At 38.4% G+C, this 17,302-nt stretch overlaps 1 protein-coding gene across 1 annotated transcript in view; it reads left to right on the top strand.

Annotated features, from left to right (window-relative positions):
- Positions 1 to 17,302, top strand: part of b4galt5 (UDP-Gal:betaGlcNAc beta 1,4- galactosyltransferase, polypeptide 5) — a 122,423-nt gene that overhangs the window by 44,209 nt on the left and 60,912 nt on the right. Inside the window, exon 2 of the mRNA XM_039735027.1 lies at positions 12,461 to 12,583. Coding sequence (XP_039590961.1) covers positions 12,461 to 12,583 — 123 coding nt within the window. The remainder of the gene's footprint in view (positions 1 to 12,460; positions 12,584 to 17,302) is intronic.

The raw sequence follows: 17,302 nt of genomic DNA, 5'->3' as shown, positions 1-17,302 counted from the left end.
GTGTAATGGAGGACAGAATAATAATTATAATAACAATTCTTTACATTTTATATAGCACTTTTCTCACTACTCAAAGCACGTTACAGTGAGAGGGGTCCACTTCAACCTCCATGAATGTGTAGCCTCCACCTGGATTATGTGACGGAAGCCATTTTTGCGCAAGTATGCTCACCACACATTAGCCATTAGTTGGTGAAGTGGTGAGAGAGAGAGAGAATTACAGACAGGGGATGATTAGGCCATGGAAGGAAATTTAGACTGGGCATCGGGATACACTCTACTCTATGAAGAATGCTCAAGGATCTTTTATGAACACAGAGATTCTGGACCTCGGTTTTGTGTCTCATCTGAAGGACAGTACAATGTTTACTGCACAGTGTCCCCATCACTGCACTGGGATCCACAATTCAGTCTTACATTTTTTCAAATAAGATCACAAATCCCTTCTCCAATATGAGGTAAGCATTTAAAGATCCTGAAGCATCCAGAATGTTCGTAGAGGTTCAACATGCTTAATTCATCATGGAGACCATTAATAAATGCCAGTCTGGTTCCTAAGAGTTGAACTGTTCTTCATAAAATGATTTTTATGTAAAATCAGAGAGATTGCTTTATGGAAATTTGGCTAGGATTTTTCCAGTTGCGCAAGATAGGACAGAATGCAAGCATTATAGTGGAATTTTCACTTTTGTAATGGAGCAATGGGCTATCGCGTTTTACCCCACTCTCAAAAGGATTAGGAATTATTGGGAATCTGATGCTGTCTGATAAATGAGCAAAACATTTTATTCTAGTAATGTCTGAGCAGGGCACATTTCCACAAAATCTGGCCCAATGAAGCAGGTGACTAATGATATCATTCACAATTGACTTCTCAACTTGGATATGTTTTGTTTAGCCTGTGCCAAGGTGTGCAGTGTTGATATGTGTAGTGCTGACTTCCACTCATTTTCTGAAAATGTAGTTCAAAGTTCTGATTCCCAGTGCAGTCTCAGATTATCCAGAGGTCTGCTGTTTTCAAAAAAATTGGAATACCTTTTAAATACTGCCAATACTGAGATAAAGAGTCCCCAAAAGAATTTCTATTTAGATGTTTTTCTTTCTGAAATAAACAAAGTGCATTATCATTGACATTCTAAAATGATATCTTCGGAGGGAGGAAATGCTACAGTTAGTATATTGTTAGGTTGTGAGTGGAGCTTTTGGCACCATTGCCCACACATTTCCACTGCACAGGCTTAGAAACTCTCATAATTAAATCAATAGAAATATGGTGATTGTAGTATAGTATGACAGCTGTATGTCATAGTGCCAGAACGGTTACTATTTTTACTTTATTTACTGGGAGATATGGACATTCATGGTTTCTTCTGCTGCATTTATAATTAATTATTTTAATGAATTAAAAATGCCATGAATGGTTACTTCTCTTTCAAAATATAAGAAAAAATATTGTGTTAATTAGTGATAATAATTGTAGTAAGGATGAAATGGGATGTACTCACTTTGAAAAGAAGACTCCTTCGCAGTCAGAAGCTGACTGGCCTCTTGAGAGACCTGAGTTGTCCCTTACATTATTTGGGTTAATAGTACTCTGCACTTTGGATGCAGTGGTCTAAATTACCTTCTGACAGTTTCAAAAGACAACGAGCAGCTAAGATGGGCAACTCCTGAATTTATTTCTTGGTGGTAAAATTTCAATGCTCACCTTGGATTTGCTTAGGTGTGGCAAGAATAGTGGAATGAGGCTGAAATGAAGAGTGCCTTCTACAAGAAGAATACATTTTCTCAGTTAGAAACCTTGTTGGTTACTAGAGAACAGGAGTTCTCCTTTAATTTGAAACACCAAGATGGTCATGTTCTGCACCTGAATCCTGCAGACAAAGTTTGCGTTGAGCAGCTTCAAGTGAGAATGGACACCACCTGAAGAAATTTCTTGTTGGTGAATATGACACAGATGGCAACAAGGTCCTATCAAGGCCTGAACAATAATTTTGCTGAATTTGTTTGCAACATAAGTCATTTCCAAACCGGTATAGTCCTGAACAGGGTTGCAGGGTTCTGCAGGACCATATCTCAGCTAGCATAGGGCACAAGGCAGAAACAAATTGTGCACAATGCAACATAAGTGTTATGCTTAACATCAGTCTAACTTTAACCACATATCTCTCTATATATAAAAGAAAATCCTGGAATGTAAAAGCCAGGCGACGAGACGTGATCTTCTTGGAAGTTCTCGAAAGACATTTTAAAGACCCACGAGGCAAAAGACAATGGGCAAAAAAAATAAATAAATCAGTAGTGTAACTGGAAGCAGCACACACCACCGATACAGGTGTCTCAGTGCATATAAAGCATATAAAGGACAACATGTTATAAATGAAACGTCGACGAATAAAAGATTGCATTAGTGCAAAAAAAGGAAATTAATCAGGACCAGGTGTCATTGAAAAAATAGCAGGTCAAAGAGAGGTCAGAAATAAAAGGAAAAGAGCAGAACAACAACAACAACAACAACAACAACAACAACAACAACATTTATTTATATAGCACATTTTTATACAAACAGTAGCTCAAAGTGCTTTACATATTAAAGAATAGAAAAATGAAAGACACAATTATAAAACAAAATAAATCAACATTAATTAACATCGAATAAGAATAAGGTTCAATGGCCAGGGGGGACAGAAAAGTAGAAAGAAGAAGACAGAAGAAAAGTATTTTCGCATTCACATCATTCAATGCACAAAACGTAGATTTACACAATAATGGAACATACAGTATGAGAATCTGTGGACCCGCAACAGTTAAAGCAACAACAAGTTTAATTTAAAAGAAAACACAATTCGGTGAGGTGTATATTTATGATCACGGAGAAGCGATCACAACGTGAGCAGCAGAGACACAAAGTAGCAAAAGGATCAGCGGCGGTACAGGCTTTAAAGATATCGTTGTGCTGCCCTTCTTGCAATTCTCGCAACCTCCCCCCCGTCGCCCCCCCAGCCCAATCCCCCCTTCCACCAAGTCGGACAATGGGAGTAGCGTTATACGTCCTGCATAAGAAAGAATTTAACCACGCCCGGGGTCGGAAATAAAGGACAGCTATTGTTTTTGCAACGACCACATAGTGAGCCATCATTTAAAAGAAGTTCACAGACACCAAACCTAGCAGTTGTTGGATTGCATTTTGCAGAAAAGCATCATGTGCTCCCAGCTCTTAAAACAACGACATGCGACAGGCAGAAGAGGCAACTCGCAAGCAGCAAAAAGACAGCAAATGATCCAAAGACATATCCTTAGCGTGCATTTAGCCAAACCCCCCCTTTACAACACGAGCAGCATTATACGTCTGGCAAGAAAGAGATGTAACCATGCACAGGTACGGAAATAAAGGACAAGTATTGTTTTTACAAAAGTTTTTAAAGTAAAAGTGAAAATAATGCATATGTAATAATTCACAAGAAAATTACAGTCTCTTTAAATTGTATATTGCCTGCCTAAGGTAAAGTCACCCCTGATGGAGGATTGCAGGAATCGTGGAAAAGAGGGGTACTTTCATCGGATTAGCACTATATCAGATGTGGGATGGCAAAATGGGGGAGGCAGCTTGATGAATAAGGTCTCTAGAACTTAAAACAGATCCAAATCATATTATGTGATATCATCTCATGTGAAATTCTACTACGTACTTCTAGAATTTTTATTTTTATACTGTATTGAGGGTTTATTCTGTTCTATTCATTGTACTGTGTTGTATTGACCCCCTTCTTGACACCCACTGCACGCCCAACCTACCTGGAAAGGGGTCTCTCTTTGAACTGCCTTTCCCAAGGTTTCTTCAATTTTTTTTTTTTTCCCTACAAGGGTTTTTTTTTGGGAGTTTTTTCTGGTCTTCTTAGAGGGTCAAGACTGGGGGGCTGTCAGGAGGCAGGGTCTGTTAAAGCCCATTGTGGCACTTCTTGTGTGATTTTGGGCTATACAAAAAATAAATTGTATTGTATATCCAGTAAACCAAACACGGGGGTGGGCGAGCGAAGCGAGCAGGGGGCGGAGCCCTTTAGTACTACCGTATTATTCGAAACCTGCTTTTTCCATTGAAAAAACAGGGGAAAATTGGAATTTTGTTTTAGTAAGTAAAATGCAGAGAATTTAAAGGATATATTTGTTTCAAGCAGAATTGAATATTGCAATGTATTATTCACTTGCTGCCTTACATAAGAAAGCATAATAATACATTCATCTTGAAGCCTACATTATTATCTTGTAATGCCAGTCTTGCAACAATTTCAAGAATATACTGGACTTGCAACAGGGGTTTGAGCATTTATTATTATAAATGATGTGCCATCAGAGTGAGATCAGAAATTCAGGTTTAAGACTTTTGCTTCTGTGTAGCAAGTGACTAATTAAGCGACTTATATTGCTGTAATGTTATGCATGTTTTTAAAGATAAATGTTTCGCATTCATTGCAAACTGTCTCCAACCCACTTCTATTTAAGTGTTGTTTGGTGGCACTTTTACGCTTGATCAAGTTCTTTTTCCTGTCCATGAATTGTGATGTTAGTGTGGTTTATAACAAAGACCAATTCATACTTAATACTGAATATGTCGATGAATGAAGAAACAAAGAATTTATTTTGATGTCAATTTAGACAGGGAGCTGCCAAAATGCTTCCAAAAGCATATGCATTGACTAGACAGAATGTATGCCTAAAACACACAGGTCATATCTTATACAAACAAGAATGCATACAGTATGTGGAAACTGTGCAAACAACAGAATATAAAAGGACAATGATCCATTTTGGGCATACATCTTATCAGTGTTCTTCTTGTTTGCTGAAAATGAGTCATTCGTTGCTAAGACAGTACCAAATCATTATATATTTGATTACATTTATAGTTTTGCAGTGTTTGGCTTCAGCATTTAATATTGAAATAGTAGAATGCTTGGTAAGGAAGAGGACAGAAAGTTGGCCTAGGTTACTAAATTACCTATTATAGCTGACATTGCACCTCCAGTGTATTTTCTTCAGGAGCAGGGTTAACACGAGATTTTAGTATGTGCTTCTGTGCTGTCGGCGGGTCAGATCATTTATTGTCTGGAACTCTATTATCATGACTTCGATTATAACGAATGAGATAGATTGATTTCCTACTGTTTGTTTTCTTTGATATGTGTTTTTACATATGTAAATGTTTTTATTTATACTGTAATAATGATCATTTGCGTAAATGCGCTGAGCCTGTTGTCAGTGAAACATTTAGTACAAGAATAAACTGAAAAGAGTTGGACTAAGAGTAATGAAATTTATATTTGTTTTTCAGATTGACAAAAACACATGATTGAGTTCCACTTTTTATAATTATTTTTAGCATTTACTCGCATGGGGCAGTTTTTAAACTGCAGTGTATATCACGTAAGATGTGCAGCAGGAAGTTTCTGAAGTGGTGATGAGTTTTTCCATCTAAAGTTTGAACCTGTAACCTTAAGGCCTGCTTTTTAAGGCTGCTAAGGTTCAACTTAATTGTTGTAGATTGTTTATTCTAAGACAGACTTAACTTCTCATTACATCTAACAGACGGAGTTAATGATCGCAGATGGCCATCTGAGTTTTGGCCTTTTTGTTTGAATGGAATGTTTTCTTGCTTTTGCAGCTTTTTACATATGAGGTGTTTACCTGCTTTTGGCTTGAAGCATTCTAATGAATTAAAAAGCCTCAAGAGACTTCCATTGTTTAAAGGAATGGCAATTAGCTTTACGTTTTTTGTTTTTCCTTGTTCTTTCCAAGGATCAAATATATTTTTGCCAAGTTTGTGAAGCAAGTGTTGTTAGGGAGTCTCTGCCGCTCACGTTGTGAAGAGGGGGGCAGAATGCACTCCAAGGAGACGCTGTTGCTCCTCCGAAACACCTTCTTAAACGGTGATACAATGGGAAACAAATTTTTTTTTTTTTTACCTCCTCTTTGCTCGATCAGCTGCTTGCTTGCTGCTGCAGCCATGCCATGTGATCTGCATCTCGTGTGGCGCTTCAAACATTTAAAAGCCTGTACAGCAGCTGTCCGACTGCTTGTGTTTTATTTCCAGCCCCTGGCGTGATTAAATCTGTTGGCACAAAGTCCCATCTTGCAAGACGTGAGTTCTTGATAGTTTTTAGTTTATAATTTAAAAACGGAATAAGAATCTGAAAATCTAACAACATCACATTAAAGTTCGATAAATTCTGAATAGAATGATACCAAACATATATATGTAGGTTTTAAAATAAGCCCAATTCAAAGCCTGTGAAAAAAATATGAGAGAGAGAGAGATTGTGGCGGACGGCCGGGACGCCTTTGATACTGGATCCTGGGGAGCAGCCGTGGGATTCACACTACATCCCCCGGAACATTTTGTGGCAGTCCCCATGGGTTGCATCGGGGCTACAATGGTGGAACACCGGAGCTCATCCCTGTTGGGCTCCATGGCCACTGCCAGGGGGAGCTGCATGGCTTAACAAGCCCATGTGGGCTGCAGCCACAGCCGGAAGTGCGGCCTGAAGTAGGTCAATGAGCACCTGGAGGACTTCCAGGGGTGCTATTAAAGAAGCCTGCTACTCTAGGCACCAGAGTTGGGAGGAGGAGGACAAAGCTGCCTGGGAGTAATAGTGGAGAAAGAAGAGTGTGGTTTGGGGTGATTTACTTTGTGCGTTGTTTTGGGACTGTGTTGGGCTTGTGGGACACAGGGAAGACGTGCCCCATGGCTGAAGAAAAATAACGGTTGTTTTTGTTTACGTGCCTCCGTTGTCAGCACCTATATAGCACCTTTGCCACTATATATCTGTTGTTTCTATACCTGTTGCTTCTATTTTCATTTTTGTACTGTATGTTTTTCTCCCTATGATATTTAAAACATAAGTCTACTAACTGAATTTGACTGATTGCTTGTAAAGTGAATTATAATTCAATGGTTAGCTATTAAAATAAAATGCATATATATTTGATTATTTTTTATATATTATTTTTATATATTTCTTGAGCTTCTGTAAAGCTTAAATTTCTTCTTGGGGACAAATAAAGTATATCTATTGTGGCGAGCAGCTGGGGTGGCGACCCGGACAGGACACCCAGGAGGACCAGAGGAGAGCTCATGCCTTCCCCAGATCATGTGGGGGCGACCGCCCTAGTTCCTTTGGGGGCCACGGGTACAGAGTTTTAAAGCTCAACCCTGTAGGAGCCTGGGGTCACCGCCAGGGGGCACCCCAATGCCTGCAGAGCCCTGGACCTCAGCACTTCCGGGTGGGGAAGAGGACTGGGGACACCCAGAGTGCTTCCCGGGTGCGCAGCCGGCACTTTTGCCACACTGGGGAGTGCCGGTGGAAGATTGCCGGGAGGCACCTGGAGCATATCCGGGGTTGAATAAAAGGGGCAGACTCCCTTCGTAAAATGGCTGTAGTCGGGAGTGCAGAGGACGAGGTCTCTGGAGTAGGCAAGGAAGGCGGCCTGAAGAGTGAAGTAAATCTAAGGATTCTAAATGTGCAGAGAGTTGGAATATCATACATGTAATGTGTTCTGTGTGGTGATCTATTACTGTTTGCCGCTGCTGTCAGGTCAGGAGGAGCCCCGGAAAAAAAAGTCGGCACAAAAGATGCTATTTGAGACTTTTAAAATGTATGGTGTCATTAAAATTGGGAACATGCGACGCTCGAGTATAAAAACACCACAAATGCATCTGTATATCAGCATTTTGCTTCTCCATATCGAACCATTAATCAAACATCGAAGCGCACACATTAATCCTGTAGGATCCGCATAGAGGCTTTCTGTCACATGTAGATAGTAAACAGAGACTCTGACATCACATTCCAACTTTTATCACACTGCGTCCCCCTACTTTATGCTGTTACTGCAACTTGTGCATGCGTTGCATTATTTTCTGAGGACCTGCTCAGAGGACGCGTCAAATGAATGCTGGGAACGTGTGGGAGCCGTGATTCATGTGCGTACGCGTTCTGAGTGTGAAGTATAAACGGGCCCTATGGGCGCAGTTGAAGGTGTCATCTCATCCCTCAGATTTCTCTGGTACCATTGTCTAAGGAAGTTAGATTTTTTTGGCAGTAGTTAATGGTACTTGGTGCCCACAGCAAAGCATACAGAGGCTGATCAGCACAGAAATTTCTTTCCATGGCTAACCAAGTGGGTGTAAATTTTTTTCTTTCTGATTCGTTTGATAGTCTCTCATCTGTAGTTATAACTTAGGGACTGAACTGAAATGTTAGATATTGCTGGCCTGTACATGAGAGACCAGATTTCAGGAATGAGATGGATTAAAAGTGTGAGAAGAGATTAAATCTGAAAATGTATAGCACATCTTCAGATGGGCTGCTGCCTAAATTATGGGCAATCATATGTGTGGGAGAAGACTGATATACCTTATGACAGGCACAGCAAGAGAAAGTGAATGCAAAAGAATGTTTACTATTATACAAATGTGTTCTTCTACCATTGCTAGGTGACTCTGAATTTCAAAGCTTTTTGTTTTTCTGTAGTCCAGCCAGAAAATATCCCACTGTCTTTTTTTACTTAGGCTTTTGTTATAAATTAAAATATCAAGTTTTGCAGCTGGTATGCATCAAAATATGTGTGTTATGCCATTCTTTATAATTAGCAGGGCAGGATCTAATTTTACCACTTCTTGTAAACTATGCCTGACTGGCTGGAATGTTAATAAAAACTTTCTTTGATGAAAAGGTACCAAATGGGCAGGTTTTGACTGTCAGGACTGTATCAGTGAGATTGCATCTCTCCTAGAACTACGTAATGTGGTGTTTTTAAATACATCTGTATGATTAAATACATATCATACCAGTATTATTACTTTTAATAAAAATAATGAATAGATGTTAAAATAGAACAATAATTATGGGTGTCTGACATGGAAATACTTCATTATCAACAAATAATGGGATGGGAAGGATTTGAACAACGTTCTCATAAATCCAAAGCTGAAATGGTGGTATTTCTGCAGAGTCCAGTCCTGGAGGAACACCCATTTATCACACGGCTGGCACTCACACACTTTCCTCCTAGGGATTTTAATCTTGAATGCTTGTCCCTGGTATGTGGATGGAAACTGGAGTACCCCAGGGAAATTCCACATAGATACGTAAAGGAAGTGCACACCTGAGAAGGATTATTTATTAAATCGATAACTTCTGAAATCCATACTCTGAACCTTCTTAATCCAGGTTGTAGGGTTGTGAGCAGCCCACATATATCCTGAAATAATCTGATACAAGGCAACAGCTGGCTTTCCGCAGGATTCCACTGTGTTGCAGAGTGTGCTGCACACACTTATGCCCACACCTATTCACACGGATCACCTTGGAGTTGCCAGTGCAACTAAGCTTCACATCTTTGGGATGTGTGAAGAAAGTTGGACTACATGGTGGGGGATTTGACACAAAGCACATAGCTAAACCTATTAGAAGGCAGTGGCAAAGTTAGGATTTCAACATTTAATTCATAGTTTCTGTAACTCAGAGAAAAGTACAGAAGACCAAGTTTATGATTTGCAGTCTGGCACATCCTTACAAATAGGTCAGAGAAAACCCTCCCATATGATAGGCTGTTCAACTCATCTTAAAGTTTAGTTAAACAAGACATCTAGCTTTTTTGGAGTTCCCTCTATTTTTGGCCCTCTAAACCCAAAAAAATACATTTTTAGTAAATTACACCCTTGTAATAAAGAGCAAACCAACTGGTGAAAAATGACCAATTTCTGTTACAATCGTGAATATTTAGACTTTAAACCGAAGCACACATTTTAATATTTCAAATATTTCAAACGTTCAACTGTTCTTATTTATTATGTACTTGCAGCTCATGAGGTAAATCTTTAGATTTCTTGTGAACAATTTGAATTAACATGTCTTAACACTAATTCAGACTTTTTTTTTATTAAATACAAAGTTATTTTTCTGCAATTTCATTTTCCATTTGGAAAAGTTTATCATAAATTGGTTACATTTTTGTAGCACACAGACCTGAAGCCTATCCCAGCAAGCATTTGGTGCAAGGCAGACACCAACCCTGACTTTGGACTTACATGGATTCTGTTAATTTCAGTTTTTCTCTGATTGTTGTCTTGTCATCTCTCACTTGAAAGTGGTGAATTCCTTTCATGATACATCGCTGGTTTTGTGCTATGTATGTGTATTGACACAAAGCACAGAGCTAAACCCAATTAGAAGGCAGTGGCAAAGTTAGGATTTGAACATTTAATTGATAGGTAATATGAAAATTATTTTGTTCTGTCTAATTACTTGTAGTTCTTCATCCTTGTATGTAACAGACTTACATTCATTTTTTTTTAAATTTTGCTTTATTATCTTGTGATATTGTATATAATGTGATCACTTTTTAGATCATGAAAGATCCCAAGTACATTGTCTTACCATCATCTGATTTCAATGTCAACTTTCTTCTGTATAAAGATTATTGCCCTTCCTTATCTCATACTGTTATCTGATCAGGTGAAACAAACCAATATATAAAACTTGTTGACAGTGCAGGCTGAATAAGGAAAAAATGCTGAGATGAGAAGTGTTCATGATAGGCTGAGCAGGGAGCCTCAAGTTCAGTGACCCAAGACTTTTGTCCTGTCGACAATTAACTGTGCAATAGAAGGGGAAAACCAATTTATCTTTAAATTGCAATTCTGAAGACATAATTATACAACATGTTCGTATTGCATTATAAAAAAATAATGTGGAGGTTAGTGTGACTGACATGTGATGGAATTGAACCCAGTCCTTGGATTTGCTCCAGCCTTATGCCTAATAGATCAAAGCTCCCCACAAACTTTGTACTTGAATAAACAGGTCTAGAAAATGTATGGAAGACCTCTTTTATTCAGGGAAGATCACTGCACAATTTGACCTGTCATATAGAAATAAATAAGTACACAATGTAATCTCATACCCTGAGCCGGTAAAACAAATACAACATAATCCTGTCAATGTGGGATGAACATGTGATGTATTACATTACCCTTGAAATGGGTAAAAGAAAGCATTTTATGGATTACCGAGTACGGTTTAAATTACTTTTCCTTCTGCTTGAATCTCTGGGATTCCCCCAGAACTGAATTGCCTATTGCTTTTTCAGTCATGGGATTTGTTGTTCAGTGGAACATGAAGCAGGCCCCCTGGGTGTCTCGATCTCACCTCAAGGCAAGGCTGCCTCTGGAGCTTCCAGTCTTTATAGCTGGTTGTTTTCATAAGTAGTTTCTGTTCACAAGAGATTAAATAAGTAAATGTTGTGTAGAGCATGGGTATGTATGTGTATGTTTCATTTTTATATATATATAAAAAATTAGTGATGTCTAAAGTATAACTGCTAAACTTAAAGTAGTCCAGTGCATCAGTTTGCAGAAGAGCGGGGTCAGTTACTCATGGTCCTGGTGGGCCGCAATGGCTGCAGAGGTTCGTTCTGCTGATAATGACACTTGGTGTTCATATTGCTTGCTTGTGCTTCCATTCACCCAACACAAATTTTAATTAAATTGTATAGCAGAGATCCTCACTTACGGTTTTGTAGGGCCACTGTGGATACAGGGTTTACCTCAGCCAATTTTTTAATTAGAATCCATTTATCTGCCGCTAAAGTAATATGTATTTATGCTTAATTTTAACTCGGTTATTATGATTCAGCACCTTTAATTGCCTATGTTAGTTTTAATCTGTTGTATTTAGGTTTTATTTGTTTCGTGTTTTGTTAACTAGCCATCAGTTAATTATGATGTGTAAATTGTAAAGGAGCTACCAACTCTCCAGCTCACGTAGTTCTATTTACAATGGTGAATGTGCATGGTGAAGAATGGTTAGAAATAAATGAGAGGTAAATGGTCAGGATTATGAAGTGCAAATCTGTTCATGTCCACAAAAATTATGGATAATGATCCATCTTAATTTCCATATTCTTCATATAATTGAGAATGACCTTGACAAGAATCACAAAAGCAGATATTGTTTCCTGAATTCCAGTATGGGAATGTAGTTTCATAGTTTTTGTGTTTTACAATATTTATTCTATTGTAGTTATCCAATTAATGTGTTTGAATTTTGATTTTAGTTTTAAACTGTATTTTTTTTTTGTTTTAATATTTAATTTTACAAAAATAACATGCCACTTCCTCCCCAGTACCTATAAGGTTTGTGTCTGATTAGTAATATTTGCTGATCATGACAGTGGAGAGTCTTTACAGACACATAAGAAAGAATTTCATACATGTGACCATAAATCTGAACTTCAGTATGAGGCTCGCATCCTACCCATGTCTAACTGAAGAGATTCCAAATATGTTCAGTTAATTCTGTTGTACTCTAACTACCTAATTGTAAGGTCATCACTGTTCTCATTTGATTGTAAGTGATTCATGGGGCTAACAGTGTTAATGGATTTATTTTATTCTTTACAGTGAATGAATATCTCTTCATGGTCCAGGCACGGGGAATCAGGTTCCGGAAAAACATGTGGTCAATCGGTGCCCAGGTATATGAGCAAGTGGTGAGAGGAGCATACACAAATATGAATGGCACAGGTGAGAAGCACTTCATTTTGTCGAACAGGAATGGTTTTCTGGTGCTTATGCAGCATGTCAACAAAGAGGCTTGATAGGATTTTAAAAAATGATAGGATGGTTGTATGATAGTATTTTAAATTATTTAACTAGTTACCTTTTATTATATGTACAGTAAGATCTCAGCATATGCAGTGATCACATTCTTTATACTCCAACCAACATGACTTTGGACCCCTTTTATTGTATAATAATGTGTATTGAGATGGATTTATGCCCTTTCCAGAATTCTTGCTTGCCTTAAACCCAGAGCCCAGAGATGTGCTCCAGCTTCTTACATTCCTGAAGTGGGATTTAAATGGGTTCTGAAAACCAAAAAGTTAAATACATTGTGTGAGGAGGCTGTTTGTGACATTGCACTGTGATACTATATGACAGAGATCGGTTTGAGGGATCATTCTTTTTTGTATGAATATTTGATTGTGGCTACATAACTTGATAGTTGACTTTATTTACTAAGTTGACCTTTCTATCCAAAGAAAACTTGTGATTATTTAATAAAGTGATTACATTCTATGGATAGAGCACTGGCAAGTTTAGTGTCTTGTTAAGGATCGTTCTGTTAGTCAGTGGTGGGACTGGACTACTACGTTTTGATTTACACACCATTTCCTAAGCCACTTGGCCACACTGCCTTGCTGAAACCCCTTTGAAAGGCTTTCTGTTTCCTATTTAGTGACACCAGACTGGCAGAGAAACAGTATTGTTATTTTTGGAAAATTTGCAGTAGTATTCAAGTATCAAACATAAACATAGATTATAGTCTGAGCTACACCCAAGGCTCAATGCTGCTACTCTGAATAGTCTCATTGAATATTTGAGAAAGTCTGTCCATTTTCTTAGATCCTGCCTACTGTGTTTCAAGTTCATTGAGAGTCACAGCCTATCCAAGCAGCATTGAGTTCACAGTAGTTACCAACCCCAGAGAGAGCAGCCCAGCTTCCCAATATGTCATTTTTTTCCACTTATTGTTTAATTCTGTCATTGATCGTAATACAAATTTGATCATCTTTATTTCCATATTCTTGACGGACTAGATTCTGACGGATTCTAATTCTTCTCCTGATGGTGCTGAATCCCCTCAGAGCTTCATTCTGTTACTTCTATGATTCTTCTTTCTTTTCTTTTGTGTCCAGTTGCCTCCCCTTACAACTTAATGTTTAACTGAATGACTGACCATTATTTGCCCCCATACGTTTAGCAGCACCCTTCTGTGAACTCTAATCTCTCCACATTCTGATCTCCCTTTACAGCAACAACTCCAAGTTGTTATTGTGAGATATTAGGTTGATTAGGCATACTGGTCTACCTGGAAAACAATGTTGGCATTTTCAAAAAGAAATAAGTGGAATATGTGAATATTGCGGTAAAGATACATGCAATTCTGTATCTTTTGAATTCTGAAACCAGTATGTTACATACAAAGTAAGTTGGAAGCAGAGTCATTGAGGTAATTCTTCCTTAGTATTGAGTAACATAGAGGCATAAGAAAGTTCTTAGAAAGCGTGTTCATTTTCAAGGGAAATGTCGAATAATTTACAAAAATATCAGCTGAGAATGCACATCTGTCATAGAGCATGGTAACTTAATGTCTTCTGTTTAAGATATTGTGTTAAACTTTTGATTGATTATTTTATGTTTACTAAGCTGACTTACATAATCAGGATTCAGGAATATAATTATTTGCAGGCTCTTTTTTTCACAATTAAAGCACAGGCAGCTTAAGTGATGGCTGAGTGACTTGGAGGAAAGGAACTTATAACCTTGTTGATTAAAATTCAGTGCATTAGACACTACACCATTCTTGTCACCCTTGTATGGTGTCATAAATCAGTTATTTGGAGGGCATTATAAGATTCAATGTGTAGCAGTACAGTGGGATCTGGAAACTCTTTATAAGGTAAGGAAAAATCAGGAGTCATTGGTGATCCTTCCTATAGCCTGGACCACAGTTAGGAGATAGAAAGTTATACTTTTCAGCAAACCAAAGCTGCTCTAGCTTTTATTGTACTGTATATTGAAAATGTGAAATGTTTAAAAAGATGTGTACTCTGTGTTGCACAAGCCTATTCATTGGCTCATTTTTTAACAAGGTTATGCCAATACAGGAATGACTGGTACCGAGTGTCTCATCAGGCGTCGTACAGTAACCAATTCCAAACAAGGTGTCATTTCCTTATTGGGCACATTCACTAATTAATAATAATAATAATACAATTTATTTATATAGCGCCTCATGGTATGCTCAAGGTGCTTCATTACACCTTGGTAGGGGATACTGCATGCATGTTGCTGGCACTCCTCCCTGTTAACAACACTTTTGTTAAAATTTGCATTAAATTTGCACTTCTTATACTTCCTTTTGCTTTTTTTTTCATTTATATATATAGTTCGAGGATGCATCTGACTGACATTCACTAATTGTCCAATTTAGAGTCTTTTATGCAACCCAACCTGAACATCCTTGGAATGTAGGAGGACATAAAAGAACTAGGAGCACACTCACCGTCATTCAGACACTGCAAGAATGTGTTCAACCCACCCAGCTATTGACTGTGCCAGGATTTGAAGCTAGGACTCTAAAGCAGTGCTTCAGCAATTGTAACGTCTATGCTATGCTATCTCATTGAGTATTTAATGGTTTGTTTTATCATACAATGATTGCTGCCATAGATTTACATAGTAACTGAACAGTAAATGTAAATTCAGGTTATTCTTAGCTCACTTGTGCTCTCTGTATGTCCACTTTTCTTCAACAGATGATTTTAAGATAACGCTCTCTTCAAGCCCGGCCACAATTAGCAGATTTGAAAATAGATGAACAGAGAATGTAGATCTGCTGAGGAATAAAAGAAATCTGAATCACAGATGGGCGGCACGATGGCGCAGTGGGTAGCGCTACTGCCTTGCAATTAGGAGACCCGGGTTCACTTCTCAGGTCATCCCTGCGTGGAGTTTGCATGTTCTCCTCCGGTTTCCTCCCACTGTCCAAAGACATGCAGGTTAGGAGCATTGGCGATTCTAAATTGTCCCTATTGTGTGTGTGTGCCCTGCCCGGGGTTTGTTTCCTGCCTTGCGCCCTGTGTTGGCTGGGATTGGCTCCAGCAGACCCCCATGACCCTGTAGTTAGGATATAGCAGTTTGGATAATGGATGGATGGATGAATCACAGATAATTATAATTTTGAGAAAAAGGTACAGTATGCAAAATAATAATAATAATAATAATACATTTTATTTATACAAGGCACCTTTCAGAGAACTCAAGGACACTGAACAAACAATAAATAAATAAATAACACAATTATAAACAACTTAAAACATCAGAAAATCTAAAACTTAAAACCAAACAAAACCACTATAATTAGGAGGAAGAAGAAAAAGCCATTTTAAACAAATGTGTTTTAAGTTTACATTTGAAAGATGAATATGATTTGATATTTCGGAGATCCGCAGGTAATGAGTTCCAGTGCTTGGGAGCAGAACGGCTGAAAGCTCTGCTCCCCATGGTGGTTAGACGGGCGGGAGGAACGGTCAGATGGGTGGAGGAAGAGGATCTAAGGTTACGGGATGGAATGGCAACATGTAGAAGGTCAGACAGATATGGAGGTGCAAGGTTATGGATGGCCTTAAAAGTTAGTAGCAGAATCTTAAAATCAATACGGAACTTGATGGGGAGCCAATGAAGCTGCTGCAAGACTGGAGTAATATGGTGAAAAGATGGGATTCCAGTGATGATACGTGCTGCAGAATTCTGGACTAACTGAAGCTTGTGAAGAGATTTATTAGGGAGACCAAAGAGGAGTGAATTGCAGTAGTCCAGCCGAGAAGTGACAAGACTATGAACAAGAATGGCAGTAGTATGAGGAGTGAGGGAGGGACGAATGCGATTAATATTACGTAAGTGGAAGTAAGCAGACCGGGTGATGTTATTAATGTGACATTGGAAAGATAGAGTACTGTCGAGGATGACACCCAGACTCTTGACCTGAGATGATGGGGAAACAACAGAGTTATCAATAATAAAAGAAAGATTATTGGTTTTGGATAATGATGATTTTGAACCAATGAGGAGAACCTCAGTTTTGTCACTGTTTAATTTAAGAAAATTTGAAGAGAACCAGGATTTAATTTCAGAAATGCAATCAATAAGTGAGGGTGGTGGAAAAGAGGAGGTGGGTTTACCAGCAAGGTAGAGCTGGGTGTCATCAGCATAACAGTGAAAATTAATGTTATATTTGCGAAAAATATTGCCAAGGGAAGAAGGTAAATAATAAAGAAGAGGCCCCAGGACAGAGCCTTGGGGCACACCAGAAGTAACAGCGTGGGTTGGGATGTGAAAGTTTTAAGCTGTATGAACTGAGTGCGGCCTGAAAGGTAAGATCTAAACCAATCAAGTGGAGTGTGAGTAATGCCAATCAAAGATAATCTATTAAGGAGAGTGGTATGACAAATAGTATCAAAGGCCGCACTCAGATCAAGAAGGATGAGAATAGTGATTAGACCAGAATCAGCAGCCATAAGGAGGTCATTAGTAATTTTAACAAGTGCGTTTCTGTACTATGAAGGGGGCGAAAACCAGACTGGAACTTCTCATATAGATTATTGTGAGACAAGTGGGTGTGAAGTTGGATAGCTACTATTTTTCAAGAATTTTGGAGATAAAGGGCAAGTTAGAAAT

This window comes from Polypterus senegalus, chromosome 14 (genome assembly GCF_016835505.1).
Source record: "Polypterus senegalus isolate Bchr_013 chromosome 14, ASM1683550v1, whole genome shotgun sequence".
NCBI classification, from domain to species: domain Eukaryota; kingdom Metazoa; phylum Chordata; class Cladistia; order Polypteriformes; family Polypteridae; genus Polypterus; species Polypterus senegalus.
Note: the sequence above shows the minus strand (reverse complement) of the source record. Positions and strands in the feature narration are given on the sequence as shown.